The sequence below is a fragment of the Ostrinia nubilalis genome, chromosome 15, assembly GCF_963855985.1.
Source record: "Ostrinia nubilalis chromosome 15, ilOstNubi1.1, whole genome shotgun sequence".
NCBI lineage: Eukaryota > Metazoa > Arthropoda > Insecta > Lepidoptera > Crambidae > Ostrinia > Ostrinia nubilalis.
This window is the reverse complement of record NC_087102.1, coordinates 10,915,554-10,935,471: the sequence shown is the minus strand read 5'-3', so window position 1 is coordinate 10,935,471 and position 19,918 is coordinate 10,915,554. Positions and strand designations below refer to the sequence as shown.

The 19,918-nt window shown below is 36.7% G+C and overlaps 1 protein-coding gene across 1 annotated transcript; it reads left to right on the top strand.

Annotated features, from left to right (window-relative positions):
- The first annotated feature begins 1,098 nt into the window (after positions 1-1,098).
- On the top strand, positions 1,099-1,964 carry LOC135078505 (enhancer of split malpha protein-like). Its single transcript, XM_063973046.1, has one exon. The coding sequence runs from the start codon at positions 1,147-1,149 to the stop codon at positions 1,618-1,620; it is 474 nt and encodes a 157-aa protein (XP_063829116.1). The 5' UTR covers positions 1,099-1,146; the 3' UTR covers positions 1,621-1,964.
- Positions 1,965-19,918: the final 17,954 nt, after the last annotated feature.

The window sequence follows — 19,918 nt, the reverse complement described above, 5'->3', positions numbered from 1 at the left end:
TCCTACAAGTTTGGACCGGTATATGAGCTGGATATTTCGTGTGTAGGTGGCATTTCATTTTGTTTTATAATACTTTTTGTAAACACTATGCTAATGAACTCGGATGTGAATTATTCAAATAGTTATTTGGAGATAGAGAGAGATAGGGTTACGTTGTTGTGGTTACAGATTTGATTTCTAAGCTTCCTAGAGTGCTGTCAGATTGCAGACTACCTTGCAAAGTATATATCAGAATTCCATAGAGATAAAATAGCACAATATACAATTAATAATGACACTCGGTACAACTTTACAAATCAACTAGGTCACGCGACATGCGCGCGCGCCACACGGGTCACGCGGGGTCGAATTCACCCCACCGCTTGACTTAGTGACCCCGTAGGGACGATAACAATCGTATTGTCCCATTACTAGGGGTAATGAACAACATGTGGTGTGTTTACCCACGGGCGTGTGGACGGCACGTGGACTGTGTTCCCATGAAACACAAATACACACTTGTTGTGATAAACCACTGATCTAGATAGAAAGGCGAACCTGTAAGCTCAAAATACAAACAGCCCATTACAGTTATTCTGTACTTTCTAGCGTTTAACTGTTCCATTAATTGGCATTAATTGATAAAGCCTTATCGAGTATAGCCGAGCCATTAAAATCTATGATACTAATTGGTAAGTAGAATGAAAGCACATTTATTTTAAAGCGTTCATAGCACTCATTTCAGAGCAATGCAATATCGTACCAATAAAATTATAGTTTGCGGATTAATACGATTTTGCAAATAGATTAAATTAATTGATACGAGCTACACAGCTATCAATATCTTACAATTTATCTATCAACCTCTTTCAGTAATTATTAAGTCCTACCTACCTAATGGGTTAAAATTATTATGATGAAAATTTCTAAGTGGAACTGTTTTCCCAACTCTTTACAATGTTGACAAAACATCCAAGTTATTGTCGTCCGCTAAAAGCTTTGGGGTATCGAATAATCCACTCGTACACCCACGCACACTAAGGGACTTTTTTACGCGCTCTTTTGTGCCGGGGGCGGCGCGCCGGGTATAAAACCCAGCCCGGCCGAGCAGCCCCACATTCCCGCCTGTGATCTCACTTGCGACACACGCTCTCTACACTCTCAAACATGTCTTACTACGCCAACAACGAGTACATCATCGCCACAAACAACTCCATCAACGAGAACAAATACAACACAGAAAAGATGAAGAACAGCGGCATCAAGGCTCTGTTGAAGCCGCTAATGAAGATGATTAAGAAGACGACGAAGCGCGTTCCCGCCAAAACCTGCGACACGTGTTACGAGGACGAGCAAAACTCGAACAACGAGTTGCTGGAGCGCAAGATCTACTCCGAAATGGAAGCGTGCCAGCCCGGCGCCGCTTTCCTGGTCTACAACCAAGATGAAAGCTGCGACATCGTACCAGTGAACCCGGACAACTTCTACGTGCCCGTCCACTTCGCCAGAACCGATGCTGGTACCTTCTTCTGGACCACAGTCGCCAAACAAGACGAGTTCGCCGCCGCCCACTGCTACACGGAGTGCCAAACCGCGGAACAGCAGTACCCCGCCTTCCAAGACCGCTGGGTGCAAGCCTAATCATCTGATCCAAACAACAACCCATGTCTTCCAAACTGTGTCTTCCGTGAAACCGTGCTTCCGTTGGTTTCAGCAACCGTCTGTGATGTTAGCTTTAATCTTTTGTGCCATTTAGGATAGGTTTAGCTTAGGGACTTGCTATCCTCGTGATAACTCCACGAAAGCTTTAATGTATTTTTCGAAACTTGTGATATTTTGAAAATGTTGAATTGTATAAAATAAAAAGTTAGGATTAGATCTTAGTGAGCTTTATTGTGATCTTATTGTAAGCTTTAATTTTGTTAGGGATGATAAATTATGAATATTTATGAAAAGAACATTGACAAATAAAAAACCTTTTTAAAATATTTCTCTCTTTCCTTTGACATGCCCTTAATTAAGTTACACTTACACACACACACATAGAAAGCAAGCCTTAATGAGGTTTAAACTTAATGCATACAAATACATATACATACAGTAGTTAAACTTATATGCCAATAAGACAAGTCGAGGTTAAATCTGACGTTGTAAAATGGCTCGGTGTTTCTGTTTAAAAAGCGGTCTGACAGGCGACGGCGCGAGCGACCGGCGCGAGCCATCCCTACCGGTTCTGGACCGGGCGAGCCGCATTCGAGTCCGCACGTGCACTGCCCACGGCGGATCTCGCTACTGGACTTTTAATTGTCGCTTTTTAACCGCGCCGTTTCGATCCTCTCTTTTGATAATTACGTTTTATTTGTTCTACTGAATTGGACAGGGATTGTTATCTGATTGCCGGGGCCTAATTTGGAGTGGAATCCGGCCTCAATCAACGTTTAATCAGTTAGTCGCAAATCAGGAACGCGTGCGGAAAGTTAATACAGAATTAATGATTGCATTGCAGTTTTGTTAGTGGTTTCAAACGTGAAATAATTTAGTACATCCTCATTGCTCATGCATTTAGAATAGTAGATGTAGAGATGTTAATAATTATGATATAATTATGTTAGTCAGCAGATCTAAAATCAAGAATCTCAAACTATTTTGGATTTTTCGCAAGAAAAAAGCTACATAAAATTGTTGGTTACATGCAGTTAGATCTACACTACGTTAGTTAGTTACATAATATGCGTTAGGTTATTTAAGCAAGCTTGTAAAATCAGCCTTTTCCAATCAAACAAGGACTCAAGATAACCATACGAGTAGGTGCCTAAAATAATTCATGCCAAAACTAGCAACACCAAGTCATGCATAGTAGTTATCTGTTTTATTAGTCCATTAAATTTTCCGATCACCACCAATATGAAAATCCTGAAAATCATCCCAAGGTTTTCCTCATCTTTATCTCAAAATCAAATGGTACCTAAACAGTAAAGACATACCAATCATGCAATTTTAAATTAGGCGTTAGTCATTTTCATTTTCACAAAAAAGAAAATGAGAATCCGAATAAAGACTCTACATGCAATCCGCCTTAAGATGCACAGATAAAAAACCAACTTTACGCAAACGTAAAACCACCCCGAACAAGTCTCAACCTGTTGCCGCTACCTTCTTCAGAATCATGTCTCAACATGCTTAAAACCTTCAAGAAAAAATACATAAAGAATCGATCTCCTACGCAATGACAATAAAAATTGCCCATTCAATTATGCACGTGCATCGCTTTCTCTGCGCGACAAAATCTTTGGACATAATAGATTTGCCTACGAACAATACCATAGTGTTACAATAAATTAAAATCATGCATTGTTAGTAGAGCTTGCAAAATACGCACAAAAGCGCGTGGAAACAATACCTGAATGTGACAAAAGTAATCATAGAAAAAATCGTGAGGATAATGGAAAAAGTTGTTGGAATACCCATACTAGAAATTAGGTAACTCTACAACGAGATTTTGAAAAATCGTTTTTTTAATTCGAATTAATTATTTCCCACCCATAAAACATAAGTACATACCTAGTTGTAAAAAACACATGCGCAATCAAGTTATTGTAACAAAAACATTTTACAACTGTTTTACCATAGCTCGAATTGTAACAAACCCTTTCCAATAAAAAAATCGTAAAACAATCATTATTGCATTCAACTAAAGAACCGCAAGCAAACATAAAACTGCTCTACGCAGCGTCGCCAAACCAAAACGAGATATGCTAATAAAGCGCCATTGATTAAAAATTATATCCTCGCAAGTCCCGCTAGGCTGCAATTATCGGCAGCTATAATGCGCGGGTACTAGCAAATTCGCTCGGCGTTAACCATACTCGTAGTCGTCGATCCGACCCGTGAGAAATTTCGGCAGATGTACAATTCTTGACGGCACGACGAGTGTACGCTTATGTTTTTTTTTCTCAGCCAGTAATAATACTCGGCGTATCGCCGCGACTCGCTCTTCGTGACTCATCGACGTATTGTTACCTGCACGTGTACTCGGACTTTCGGGTTAGAAAAGAGTTTTTGCAACCCTTATTTCGGATTCCGCAACTCTTGCAAATTCAAAACTTTTTTTCGGACTAATTTCGTGCAATTCCTATTGTCCGAACACGTGCATGGGACCAACGGCCAGGTAGAGTTAAGCGCACGCACATGATCTATGGCTAATTGAAGTTACGGCGTGTTTTAATTAGTTTTCATTTCAATTACGATTAAATTGAGGGTACCGATCGATGGTGCGCTCGATAAAAGTCATTACGGCTGTATCGAGCGGTTCACGCGTTTATCTCTGGAAGCGTTTATTGCGCAATTATTACTCGGATTAATAACTGACCACTGTCCGGTTACGAAATAGATAGTAATTGATTGCCTTAATCTTCGGTTAATTTAATTATGTTGGAAATAATTACCAACGCGTGATTAGTAGTTATTATTGTTGATATTAATAAAAAAAAAGTCGATTATTATCTAGTCTTGTTGCTGTGACCATGGCTAAATTAAAAGTGCATTATAATTTAATGAAGTAAATCGGAGCAAGTTTTTGGAGCACTTAATAGTAAATATTAAAATTTACACATTACTATCCGTTTACTATCTTTTCAAATGAAATAATTTGGTGTGTATTTTAAATCTAGTAATAATTGTTTTATGACCCTCTTTCAATAAGTACTACTTGCAATGGAATGTTCCATTATTGACATAAGCACTAATTTAGTCTTATCTTCTATTTCACCTTTATATTATTAGTTGGTATAATTCTATTCGATAAAAGGCAGCATGCTGCGATAAAAGCGTTAAAACAATTCAACAAGCCTCTCCAAGCACTGCCTACTGATTGTCTTTGCTCGAACCCAGCGACAATCGTCCTTACAACCCTAACGAGGTCGCGTAGAGCATAGACAATACGACACCGCCGACACCTGTGCAAGCGATGAGTTCGGCGGTGATATCATGTGTTTAATCAGTTGACTCGAGTCAACACGCAACTTGCGTCAAACGGTGAGCTGGCTGGAGTGTTAAGGGTAAGGACGGATGGTAGTTGAAAACAATTGAAAAGCGCGATTAGCCTGGAAAATTATTAGAATGTTACATTTTAAAGTTTACTTCTATAGATGATGGCTGAAATATTACGCCTGAAGTCGGGACAATTTTATTGTGTGCATTTGTTTTAGAAAATATATCATAAGTTAATAATAGAAAATTTCTCCCATCGTAGGCATCGCTCATCGCTCAGTTTATTAATTAAAAAGTATAAATATGTCTTTCACCCCCTTATTACAAAAAGTTAGACTCTAGTTGAACTCTAGTTTAACGTCTCTTTAGTTGACATTTAGCATGGAAATTACATTTTAATCCATTGGTTATTCGGGGTGTAATTTTTTACCAAAATCCATATAATTAAACGGTCAACATGTTTCCAGAATTTCAAGGGCATGGAAATCATTATTATAAATATTTTATACAATTCTTGTTAAATGACATAAATAAACATACGTTTGTATTCTTTCATGTATCATATTGAGATGATTTTTAAATAAGCATCTTAATAGGAACAACTTTTGTATCAGTACTGACAATTTAAATAAACATTATACCGGCAACTTGACTGACAGGTAAATTGTAAAACGTTGTAAGTACAAACATAATTACGTATTTTTAATTCCGAAACGAATTCTTTGACGCGCTGTTAATTCGCCTTAATTAAAATAAACTTTAGCATGAGTCATATTAAGAATAGTTGTTGACGATGGGTTCTCATTGTAAGCGATAAATTTCGTTTTAATATCAACAACACCGAATACATATGGAATGACTGTTTCTGACATTTTTGGTATGTTTGTAATGATACTTTTAAATTAATACTGGCATAGGTTAACACTTATTTTAGCTACAGTTTTTGATAAACATATTTAACAAAGACAAATTTTGAGTTAACATTTAACTGTAACCACGAACTTTCGCTTGCGGGGTGACTGTTCTGAACACTTATCTTATCTATGTTATAAGATACCAATTAATTTATTATTATCTATTTTTGTTAAAAAATTTTAGTCCACACATTCCTTTCAAATACAATTTAACATCATCACACAAAACTTTTAAGTGTGAATTTTTTTCACACTCCACCGCGAGACACAATTTTGGAACACACAAAACTTTTTATTGCCACTTAAAATACCTAACTTCACAGCACTGATTTAAAAAATATGTAGTTATTTCGTAGAACTCCCGTTACTTCCTGTTCCACTTCCCGAATGTAACTGAACTTTAAAGATAATGTGCCAAAATTTATAGATAATTCACCCTCCTATAATCCTGTCTTTCCCACGTACAATACTTACACTTTGACCTTATTGGGAGCTATTGTCTGGCAATGCATTGTATTGCTAATTCTTCCTTGTCCCCTACCTATCTCTTGCAAAGAATCTGTACGAGTAAAAGTGCAGTGATTTTTCGATAGATGGCGCTAAGGCGCTGTGTAGAGTTTTAATTTTGTTTTATTCAAAGTCACTTTTAACGTTATAAGTTTGTACTTATATTTTCAGTTTATTATGATAATTACTCGTTGTTAAGTAAATTAGTATAGCCGTTTACGTATGTTAAAATTGCTTAGATTTTGTAATCTTGCAATCTTTACGCCTACATTGAAATAGAAAAAAAAAATTGAGGTGCAGTCATGATAAAATCTTTCAAATAATGTAAATTAAGCTACAAAAACCACTTTCAACATACGAGTACTTGGTCAAATATCATCACAAACAATGATAAGACTGTTCACAAACACTTCAACTTTAATCAAAAGCCCCAAATGTATTACTCAGCGCAAACAAGCGCACGCGCCGCACACGTTTTCCTAATTACCGTACAATGCCATAGTTACAACAGTGAACAATAGCAAACACTCAATACTCTATCTAATCTATTTTGACTGTTAGAGTATGTATACTCGTACTTGTTTAGGCATAATGCTTTTTAAATTCAATTTCTTAATAAATTCAATTCCTTTCATAGAAAATTCGTCCATTCAATTTTAGAACGAATTTAATTTCCATGATACTGGCCATTAAAACTACATAATTTATTAAATAAAAAGAAAACTCATGTTCTCAATTTAAATACATAATAGAACACAATAACAAAACGGTTGTAAAAATAATTGTGTAGTCACATTAGCTACGATGCTGATTGTGCATTGCTACGAAAACCGTAGACAGACGCTACAGACGGGAAATCTATTTTGCTACCGTAGATAAGAGATCATCTTCTTATAAAAGTGAAACAATAACAAAAATATACATAATGTGTGAAGTATTGGAAAAAAAAGTCTTTCTGTGGTGTAGAGTGCAATTTTGTATCATTTTTATAGATCAAGGTTGCTGTTTTATGATTTTTTTTTTTATAAATAAGAGCCAATAAAATGTAACAATATTTTTCCTCATAAGATGCATATTAATTACTATTGCATCAGCCATCACTCCAAAAAAAAATCAACCACAACACATCTCGGTTTTAAAAGCTATAAAAATATTATCTTATCATACAACATTTTAAAAATGGAACAGTTTTCGTTAATTTAGTAATTGGCAATCGCGACATGGTCTCACAGACGGCCGGTGTTCGAGCCGTGGGAACGGGCGACAGTTGCTCGCGCCACCTGCCTCCCGCTAAAAAACTACACATTCAAATTTGGATTCGGAACGATTTGCTTGACCTTGCTAGAGTTTTTTTTTCTTAATTTCTAACGTGTGATCGATGTGGTAATTTGGTTTTGGCATCAAAAAATACATTATGGAAATGAGGCGGAATCAAATTATGCTAGTTCTTCATCGCGGATTTATCCAATTTAAATCAGACTGAGATAATGATAGGATAGCAAATTGATTACACGTTATTTAATTCCATAGAAAACGGTAATTAGATTTTATTAATAGCAAAGTTCTAATATGCTATACCTATCCTAAATGGCTGATAACAGTAATTAGTAACAACTATTTCAGAAACGGAAAGCTTTGCCCTACTTTTTCAAACTAGTCATCGTAGACACAAGCTGCGGTCCATTTGTCTCAAGTACATTAACAAACAGTCTTATCTTCCAAACGTGGTCTAAAAAACTCATTGTACCGGTGCTTATCGCTATTACGGGAGAGCATCATGCCGTAGATCCGCTAAGTCCAAACGTTTTTTGTACACGCGTCAACCGTTGATCGCACCCGAGCCATATGTCGCGTGGATCGTGGGAACGGACTTGGGATAAACGCAAGTGTGCTCCAACTCTCAACTGGCAGGCGACGCCTGTCTATCCCCCACGCGTTCCAATTTCAAATTCAAACCCCACGCGATAGAGTTCCATTTTCGAATGCACCCCCAACCTTATTTTAATTTTAATACCAAGTTAAAATCGATCTTATTTCCAGCCAGTTACAATATAAATTGGAAAACTCCAGCGTTATCTGTAGTAAGAACTTTTTATGCACATGCCCTTTATTGATTGACTGTATATTGTGATTACACTAAGGCTAAGTACGCGTGAAAACGTTGTTAGTGTGCGTTATGAAGTGTTTGTTTTAATTAATTACGAAAATAGACGCAACTCTTTCCCATACTTTGTTGGAAAAGTAAATTTAAACGAGTTTGCTTAGATTAAATTGAGCTTAGAGCTTTTTCAAATACCTACTTTACATGAGGCAAACGAAAACTAACATAATCATTTTAAGTGTTTAAAGTTGCAAGAAATAGCAGAAAAGAAATTAAAAATAATAATTAACATGCAAAAAACTATCAGTCGACGTCACACAAATATCGCCTCTCAAATGACGGTAAAAAAATAATACAAGATCGAGGGGAAGACGCCCGCAACTGGCGCGAGCGATCGTGGGAACGCGACGAGTTTCAAATATAGAACGCCTTAGAAAAGGTGCAATTCATTTTTTTCTCCGATAAGTTTTTATAACTAATGGCGTGCGTACTGGCGAGTAGAATTTGAAATTGGAACCAATGGAATTTTGTTTGGAGATATTCGAAATGTGTTCTGCAAAAAGGTTGAGCGCATCTTGAACGGTAAATCTAAATAGTTTTTTTTTGCGCAGGTTTTTAGGATGTTGCGTTTTTTCAGATTCTTTTGACTAGTAAGTAGTAGCATTTTTTCAAATTAATGCATTGGTATTGGTAAACTATTATCTGCGAAAGATTTAACACATTTAGTTACTTCATTCATAGCATAAGCGTGAATTTTCTTTGTAATGAAAACTCTGACTAGGTCTAATGAGAGTTATTGAAAAAGAATACATTAAGCTAGATTACAATTCAAGTTAATCATCAAGTAAATTTTATAGAGCTTCATATTGTCTATGCATGCGTAATGTCGCGTAAAGGTTAAACCATTAATTATATTTACGTAACTTGAAAAAGCTACCATGAAACGTCCACGTGTAAATGAAATTAGTGACGAAAAAAAGCTGTGACGTCAATCAACTCACTTTTCACGATTCCACACTTAACCCTAGACTCGTACATCTGCCGCTAAAGAAACCCTCGCATAATGCGGGCACGTATTTTTTCTTGACCTCGATCGGCCTTTATGCAGGGGGCGAACCGTGGGAACGATCTCGCTTCCTTGGCCATATGCGACAGAAAAAAGTGCAATTATTTATTCCCCCTCGAAGAAAAGGGGAGTTGTGAGAACGTGACCTAACAATACGCTTCCTGACTTACGATACACAATCTGCGCCCGCGCCGATGCGTGTTCGCCTCTAATGTGATCGCCGAAGATGCTACATTCCGATAACCTGTGATGTTCAGCAAATAATCTGTACTGTAACTTCGGCAGCTGCAAAACCTTTCAATTTTAACTTTATTTTTATGATCACAAAGTTGATATTAGCTTGGGTGTTTGTTGAGAAATTCATGGATAGTTTCTTCAATATAGATTAATGCACGGCTTGTGTATACTGAATGGCATTACGCGTGACCTTTAAGATGGGCGATTGTATGAAAATGATAATCAATATCGGTCCGTTAGGCGCGATTCTTTGTGAGAGCACACGCACAGTTTTCTCAACGCGTCTATCATTAAGTGCGTCTACTTTTTATTGTTTGCATGTAAATTATAGAGTCTGTGAGTAAACGGGCCTGTCGGAAAGTTACTGTAAGTTGAGTTACAATGGGATAAGTATGCCGCGAAACATGGCGTTTTGAAAATATGTATTTTGTAAAATTATTCGACCTTTTTACTTGGATACCAACTGGTAAAGAAAGAAGAACTCGTTAATTTTACAATTATGACTTCTCACTTCTGTGTAGGATAAATTTTTACAAAACCAAAATTACCAATTTGCACCGGCTCTATTAAATTATATTCAACAATAGACACGCAATTTTAAATCGAAACTGGTATAATGAGATATCATTTAGATGTAATTATTCAGTCACACATTATAGCAACCATTGCAAATTGCACTATTTATAATAAGGTATGAATAATGATATTTTAGAGGTACGAAGTAATAAATTAATAAACAAGGTTGTAGCGTGACCTTTCGTAGCATCATTTTTTGTCACATTTGCTACGAGCTACGATAGTTCGTAGCAAAGCGATGAAATTGCTTTTTTATTGAGTTATAATAATATTTTCTAGTTGCTTACAGCTTTTATAGAAACAGAACCCTTATAAAATCACTCGTATGTATATCTACTTCTTGGTTGATACAAAATTAACATCTAAATGGATAAAAGCGAATGGTCACTGACTGACTCACTCATCATGAAATTTCAGAAACTACAAGTGCTACGATTGTCAAATTTTGCGTGACCTTTTAAATTGTAGGTGCTCACTAAGATGGCATTTTGCAAAACAACCCCTAAGGAGATAAAACAGGATCCACGCGTACGAAGTCGCGAGCGGTCGCTAGTATAAATTATAAGTAGTACTAGGTATAACGCAAATTATCATTTTTAATATACGCACGGACTAAAGTGTGAAATCGTTAGAATACATTTGTAATAATAAATAAATAAATTAGTCTACAACACCGCTAGCTCTTTCCCCTTGCCCCACTAGGCGGTGGTCACGTCGCAGCACGAGCGCGAGGTCGCACGCGCATACACTGATACCACTCATTAGGAGGCTTCCAGAAGTTTCACAGTCAATAAATGTCAATATTGCAGATGATTTCACAAATTATTTAAGCAATTATAGCCTTTGTTTAATACGTAAGTCCTCTTTTAGAAGTTATGTTTAGGTAAAACATATTAAGAAGTAACTAGAACAAGAACTCGGTTACTTTAGTCTTTAGGTCCGTTTACAATGACGTCCTAAACTCGATTTCGTTACCCGACTTCGCCAGAAGGAGGATTATGTGTTTTCTAAAATGGATTGAGGCTTTTAATTGGTTTAATTTCCACAGGACAGAATCTATGACTGAGATTAGTCAGGTAAAGAAAAAGTATCACTATTAGGTATACGAGTATTTACTTGACTTTCCTTTTTATGTGACCCAAATGTTATGTGAAAAAAAAAACAATCCTTTTTCACATCTTGCCTAACTACAATCTAACTGTTGAGCTACTTATGAGTCACAATGATACTTATGGATGTTACTCCAAAATAATGGCAATATAATTGCTAATGGTCATCTAAATGGGCACGGACACGCGAGCGGGGTCGCACGCGCTTGTGTTGCGTCAGTAGAGTTCAGGTTTGAATAGTTGAATAAGTGAATATTCATGCATGAGTAATACAGGTCGGTTGTACTGAAATTACGTACAAATACCTCCAGTTTAAGATTCAGAATTTCGGTAAAATCTTCAATGCTGTCTGACTTACATTATAAAATACTTTAAACAAAAAAATATCTGGTCATACAGCCTAAAATTAATGTACCGTTTCGTCTAAGCAACTGTTGAAAAGAGAGCTGTGAATCATAAAAAAACTGACTACAAAAATAGTCTGCATGTTGGTAACATACCTACATTTCTACTATTTCACTCCAATCTAAGCGCTAAAACTGTAATCTGTGCATGAAAACAAATTAAATTCTCTATCCTCTTCTATGCTTATTAAAAATTGAATTAGAATATCTACCATGTCCGTATCTATTCATATTTCGAATGGAAATTCGAAAATAGAACGACAAGTACAAAGTTAAGTTAGTCGCCGGCGCTTACGCGCTTGCGCCGACCTCACGAGCACCGCACGCGCTGATTGCGCACGTCTCGTCGCGCACGCTACGACAATACGTACTCGTGCGCTATTTGCGCAAAGGATTTACGTGCTTTTACGCTTTTGGTTTGTTTTATATAATATATTGTATTTTCTGCTTTCACACATTAGACAACAACGAAAAAATACGTTTTATGTATTGCAGCGTCAAGTAGGTCAGTTATCAATGTTATATTCATAGTTCCTTATGAACTGTCTCAGAATATAATAAAAGAGCCGAGCGTGGCAAATTATGCTATTGTAATCATTGTCATTGTCCACAATAAAAGCTTAAAGTTCAGAAATAGGTATCACAATGAAACTCTTTTTGCATGCGCGCCTATTACGCAACCGGACGAGAAAGAGGTGCCATTTCTGGCACTTTCGAGCTATCTGAGTATTTTGCAATTGGAACGTGCTGTGCGGTCACTTTATTCCGTTGGCACGAGTATACACAGTCGAATCACGCGCAGCGGGCTGAGGGGCGCGGGGGCCGTCTGCCCGACCGTGGGAACGCTCTGCCTTTAACGCGCACGTGCTCAACTACTGCTCCTAAGAGCGAGAAGGACACACCTCTACAACGAAAAGAGACACCGCAACATTTTACATTCAAATGAAAGCAAAAAATAATGCGACAATAAAATAACGTGCACCAACAATTTGTGAGCGTTCGAAAGAAGCTCGATCTTCCGGAGCGTGAAAGGGACCTTATTCGAAAGTAAGAATAAAACAGTAATGGAGCTGTTGATTTATCGGCGCCCGCGCCGCGGCTACTGTGTTTAAGAGCCGTTTGTTACTTTGAAATCGCAAGGCCCATGATTACAATGGAATAAATTGAGGCAGCGTTATTAATACGCCCTGGCTACTGCAGCTAGTGACTCATAAGTGACTTTAGCCAGTGAGGTCATAACTTAAGTGTTCCGTATTATCTCTGGTGACGTTGTTTATGGTCCAACGAGGGCATTGCGTCTGGATATTGTTCAGATAATTTAAATCCACACGCTTTAGTTTCTTACTCATTGACAGTTTTATCGTTTTATTAGTCACAAAGTGGGTTTATGGATCCATGCCTGGTTGACTCTACAATTATGCTCATCTGAAAATAGGCCATATGTGAGTCACTTGCACTTAACTTTATTTCCTTGGTAGATAGTAAACTGACATCGAATTGATCATTTTCACCCACTTGGTAATATTTATTACGAAATCAATTTTTATCAGTGACTAATTGGACTTCCGTATGCTATGAGCTGAAGATCCGGAATACATACATACTTTCATTGCTTTCCGCCTCACAGTAAGAAGTTGACGACGAAATCGATCATGAGAACATCCTTCAAGTACTTTCCATCGGAAACGTCAATAAAACCTCATTCAGAAAACCTGGGACCTAACTCGGTCATCATCGCACCATGTGGCGTGTGCTCACAATGTTGCTTGGGTGGCGATCGCGACATGCGCTGTTCGCGCGACTAAACGTGACATCAACAAGGAACCTGAAAAAAGCGACCTTTAGCACATATGCTGCAATCTCAGCACTCGGATTACCGAACATTTGGCGGCCAGGCTGTCCACATGGCAAAAACCACCATTGATGTCTGCCCATTCGAGTGACACTGACGGCTTGGGTGACCTGACCTTTTATTGCGCATGAGACAAGGAACACATTGTTCAATTCTTTTACAAAGGATTCTACTCGCGCCAGCGGGTGGTTTATTCGCACTTTAAAAGTGTTACATTCGGTGTGACATGAAACCTCAATTTAGTTTTGGAATAAAACAATGCTCTACTTCTAGACTACAAATGTTTTTCTTTAGTTTCGAGGACCTTTACTCTTGGCCTTTACTTTATATTTTTTATACCAAAGATTACTAGGAATCAAAACTATGAAATTCTTCAAATACCCCATGACTACGATATCTTCCATCATAACAGAGTAAGATCCCATAACTAACGACAATTATTCGATAAGATCTCTTAAGACGCTTTGGAATGAAGAAGGCATCTGTAATATTTGGTTAAACGTGCCTAAACTTACCAAAATAAACTATATCTTTAACTCAGCGGGCGTTCTTCTATCCCTTTATTAAATGGATTTTGATAGCCATAAGATCTTACACGTATTTGTTTTTGTAAGCCTTTTATCATTTTATTATTTTTTTCTATTACATTATACTAGACTTTCTTCATTGTTTTGCTAATAATTCATTAGAAAAACGCCGAAATCTTTTCTTTTTACCACCACATGTGACATAACTCAAGCCATGTCATAAAATCACAAAACCACCCTCGAAGCAAAAGGATAAGGTGACGTAACATAAGCGTTGTTTTTGTCAAAATCACTGAAACACGATCATCCCATCCGGTCGGTGGCCACCCGATTTAATAGACTGACCTACGTGGACGAGCCCCATGCAAAATGTATTGACCAAATCAAAGAGTTACCCCATTGTAAAGTGAAGCTTGATCTCTAGGTTTAAGGTAGAGATTTGGTTGTAGATGCGAGGTAAAGAGTGTATTGTCGAAGGCACGGGATGAGCAATTTTTATTGTTAATTCAGCTATACATGCATTCATTGGGCTGAACGAAACCAAATTGCGCACATCCGGGGTGCCTATTCAAGAGTGGCTATTCGCAGTTGTATTATCTATTGATGGTATAACAGGAAAATTGCTTCGTCTTCAACGAGGAAGTGCAGCTCTTGATCTGGAGACGACAATGAAGAGTAACTTGATACTTCATCTGTTGCCGCATCTTCAATGCACCTCAAAATCAAAGAATTTTCGCAATACATTGTGATTGATAGTACCCCGAATGATGTAGGCAACTACAGCTAAAATCGCAGGAAGTAATTGAAATGAGTATTCATTCAGTATATGTTTATTGATACTGCAAAACATTTGTCTTTGAGCACACACTAGAACACGAGAAATTTTCTTCATGTTACGAATCAAGGTGAAATAAAAACTAATATAACAGATGTTTTAATCAGTTGTCCACCTTCATACACCACATCATTTGTACAGCATTTCGTAACTGAATAGCGGGCGACTACATAGTCGTTACTACAGCTTCCAAATTAAGTAATCAAGTTGCCAACCGAGTCTACCCCAAACCTTATTGCCAGAGGCTCGGGCGATACTATTAAAACTCATTTGCATAATAAATTGCCTACGCGATATTTTTACAGTATCTGAGATGCAACTTTTGCTTTTTTATAGGCCTTGAAACACCATTTCTTTATAAGGAATCGTAGCGGTAAATATTTTTTACTACGGACACTTGACAAATTGCAACAGTTTGATTAATTTCGTGTGCCGATAACACTTGCTTGAATAGGAGAAACAACTTACAACCGTCGATACTCAAGGAATTATTTATTACAATATTTAATCGAGTAAAATACAGTAAGTTATTACTGTGTATTCTACAACATGTTAAATGGATGCAATATTAAATTCGCCTTTAAGTTATAGCTCCCATTTGCATATCAAAATCTTATTTAGCGCGGTATTGATCAATTTATAACGAGTCGGAGCCATCCATAAACGTCTCATAACTTACAATGTTTTCAATTAACTCAAAACATTGACGAGTGACAACCAACATACGCTGTCGTTAATTTCCTCTGAGTAGTTGCGCTTTTTTTCAGCGCTACAATGCTATGCGCTACGCTATCTATCCCTGTCGCCGTCCCGCTCGCACGCGCTATCGCCGCGCTCGTCCCGCGCGTGCAGTGCACGCGAGCGCGCGTCCCTCTCGCACTCGCACACTTCCTGCGCTCGCGTCACCCGAGCTGACTGTGGGAAAAGACGGCAGGTGTTTAGCGGGATCGTGAACAACCACGCATTACCATTCACATTATTCAACAATAAATAATAATAATAAGAAGCCGTGGAGCGAGTGGCAAGCACGCGCAACCTCCTCGCCTCACATACTAATGACGCGCGCGTGTGTGCGTGCGTTTTAGACCGTGTGCGCAGTGGACGAGCTTTTTTATTCAGCTTCGTGTGGGCGGGCGCGCGTCATGGACTTAACTTCGGATTAACTTTCGTTAATTGTTTTTGGATACCTTTTATGCTCCGATGGCTGATTGATTTTTGTTTGGCCACATATTTGTTTTTTGTCTGTTAATACTTTCATCTCATTACGGCGTCCGATTGTGTGCTCTTCCTGTGTTTAGTAATTTCGTTCCATAAAACTACAAACTGGAAATTTATTTGAATTATGACTATTTTATTACTTACAAGAAACGTATGATGTAAAATCAGGTGATATTTTAATCAGAGCCTCCATGACTAAAGCTGTTTTTGTTACTTGACCGCATTTTCTCCGAGAATTTGTACATATTCAGTGTTTTTTCCTCGTGTCGCGGGGTCATTCAGTCACGTAGCGGCTTCTGTGCAATTATGGACGTGCGTATGCGCGTAATACGGACGCGTAATATTAGTGCGGTGATAACATTTTATACCGGGATCCAAATAATTGTAGCCTTAAATCTTCCGGGGTTTTATTGGGTCAATTATATCTCGATAGAGTTACGGTTATGCGGTTACCTGTCGCCGTAGATTTATATTACGATAAAAGGCAGTAAATATTAAATTACGAAACCAGTAATTTTCATTTTATTAAAGCACTTTTAGTTGAGCTTTTACTGAAATAGAGTGGAGACAAAATATGAATGTATGTTGAGAGCGATAATTTGTCGTCCACTTCAGTGGAAGCTCAGATATAATTAAAATACATGAAAAATATTTATATCGTCAGAGTATCTATTAAAAAGACGCGGGATTTCATACTCACGGGGCATATAAGTGGATCCGCGGGATTACATTCAGCTGCCCTGCCTACTCCATTCATGTATCCAACTGTGCATTTATTTCCCGCCAATAACCTGGTCAATTAAGCGCCTCCATAATTTATTTACATGTGTGTGTTCAAGGCCTACACTAGTGAAATGAGTTGCTTCAATGGGCTCTACTATTTGTTTACTGTTTTGGTTCGCATTTGCATTTTAAGCCTTAATATTTGGGTATGAACTTGTAATTTGTTGTTAATAGAAACAGAAAGGTATAAAATGCGGTTTAAAAACCCCTGTTAGGATTTTTTAACCGGAGAATGGAGAATACCACAGCAGGCTACAGTAATTTAGCTTAAATTGGGAATGCCTACACCCTTCAGTAGAACGTAATTGTTCATCTTTGATGATAATGATGGCAAGAACTATCTCTGGCTTATAAATATTAATTAGTAAACAATACAGTACAAAAACTCATTAGAGCACATATTAATAATTGCTGCAAAAATACGTGGGAAGAATTTAAACAAAAGAAATCAGGTATACTTAAAAATAAAGGCATGTATTTCCAATCACAGGTCCTCATTATCAAGCTATCAACATGTGGGCGTCGTAAATAGCTATTATTTTTTAATTAATGCAAACTTAATTTTACAACAGACCAAAGTTCTTTGCTTAGCTGAAATTAATTGGGTATTTTATGATGTCGAGAAACAAATTTTAGCTAAATTGGACCACATCTAATTAGATGAAATTGGATTTTTATGATTCTTTTGAGTTCCAATATAGCTTTACGGCTAAATAAAGTTTGTTTGGTTTCTTTTATGACGTTGTATTTTCTAATTATGTATTTTTAATTAATAAAATTAGTACCTATGTACCAAATCAGACAATGGATTAAATGTTATCGTATAAAGAGAAAAAAATCGGACTTTAAGTGCAATGGAATTGGTGCCAAAGTAAACTTGCGGATTCATCACTTTCAACCATTTTTATTTTACGTATTCAGTAAGGATCTTCAATACTTTTATTTTTCTCAACAAACATTTAAAATAAATTGGTATTCATTTAAGTTTACTCTTCTCAGGACTTGTCTCACAAACGAACCTTTTAATCATCGACTCCCGCGCATCAATACCTGTCATTCAATCATTGAAAATGTATCAAGTATTGCACATTTAATATTGAACTTTATGTCAATTTCTTTAGACTTCTATTGGGTTAACGGATAGTAAATATAACACATACAAATTGAATTTTTGCTGATGAATGTAAATGCAAACTTTGCATTTACAAGTAGTTAAATGACTTTGATCAGTCACGCATTAAAAGTGTTATTAATTTAAAATTGTTGTTAAAATTTGCTTGTTTGAATTTAATGTAGAGTTTGTAAAATGACTGATTTCTTCTTTCATTGGGACGGAGAACTAAAATATCATTATATTAAAAACAAAATATTCTTGGAAATTTTACACTGCGCCATCAAGTCCCAAACTAAGCAAAGCTTGTACTATGGGTACCAGAATACTATCAAATAGGAGTACTTAATTTGAATTGTAATTTACTTTGTTGGATATTTCCTAATTCTGTATAAGATTTAGGTTGTGTTAATTAAAAAGCAAGCAACCAACACCTCAGATTTAATTAATTGGTATCTAAGCACATTATTTACTTTAAATTTTCAATTACCGTGATAGTATCAAAGTGAAAATGAACTCTACCTTAATCTCACTCGTATCTTTAATAAATTACAAACTTATAATTAAAAGAGGTAATTTTACTGAATCGTAGAGGAAATGAAAACGACTGTAATGACCAATCAAATGGTTGCCACATGGTAAGCGTATAATGTTTCATAAAGTTTGTAATAAACATTAAAAGTATTAAATGATCATCTGATTACCTAAGACTCTACTGAATGGTACTTTACTTCCAGTGAATATAATTCTGATAGAATAGAATAGGATTTATTTGCATTAAAAGTGGTACAAGAGATGAATACAATTATACAGTTATGATGGCTCCGGCATTTAGAATTGGCGGGAAAAATATTAGCACTGTCACTAATTGTCTCATATAAAATAGGGAGGATATCAAATCCTCTGTTTTCATATTTATTGCAAGAAAATCGAGTAAAATTTTTTACCGTCGAAAAAGTATTAATGCTGTTTTCGTTACCTTCCTTTTATTGCTATTATGAAGGCAATTTATAAATCTTATCCATTCTATAGGTGTAAAGTTCTTTATTAGGCTTAGAGACTGCTTCATTCAAAGATTCAATAACATAATGTCAGCTTTAAATACCGGTAACGCATGTTCTGATAATACCGGTACCATTGCATCACTAGCAGTGGGTGTGCTGACTACTGACCAGTCGTCAGCAAAATTATGATCTGGACTACTTAATTGATTGATTGCGATTTGATATGGGAACATGAAAGGCCGTGGCGTTGAAAGTATACAGAGGCATTATTTTAATCTTGAAGATAATTAACTAACTATGATGTTTTATTCGGACAAACATTTTTAGAATCGTACAAGTAGATGTTGCTGCTGAATTTTAAATAACTAAGCAGAGCTTAAGGCGATTAATTAATTAATAAACTTATTAAATGTAGGAACGGTCCTTCACACTTACTAAATCTGCCACAAGCGAGAATCGAAATCACTGGCAGTGTCTTCTGGTTTAGGCACAGGCCAAATTAAAAAAAACGCAATTAAATTCCGACCGCATAATGTTCGGAGGTTTTAAAACTTAACTAACTTAACGGTGGTTAACTGGCAGAGAATGCTCAATAGCATTAAGTTCGCCTTATGCACTACCAACTTTATGGCATTAAAGATTAAATAAATAAAACTAGCAAAGCAAACATTCACTAGATCATTTTACCTGTTTATAAATATATCAT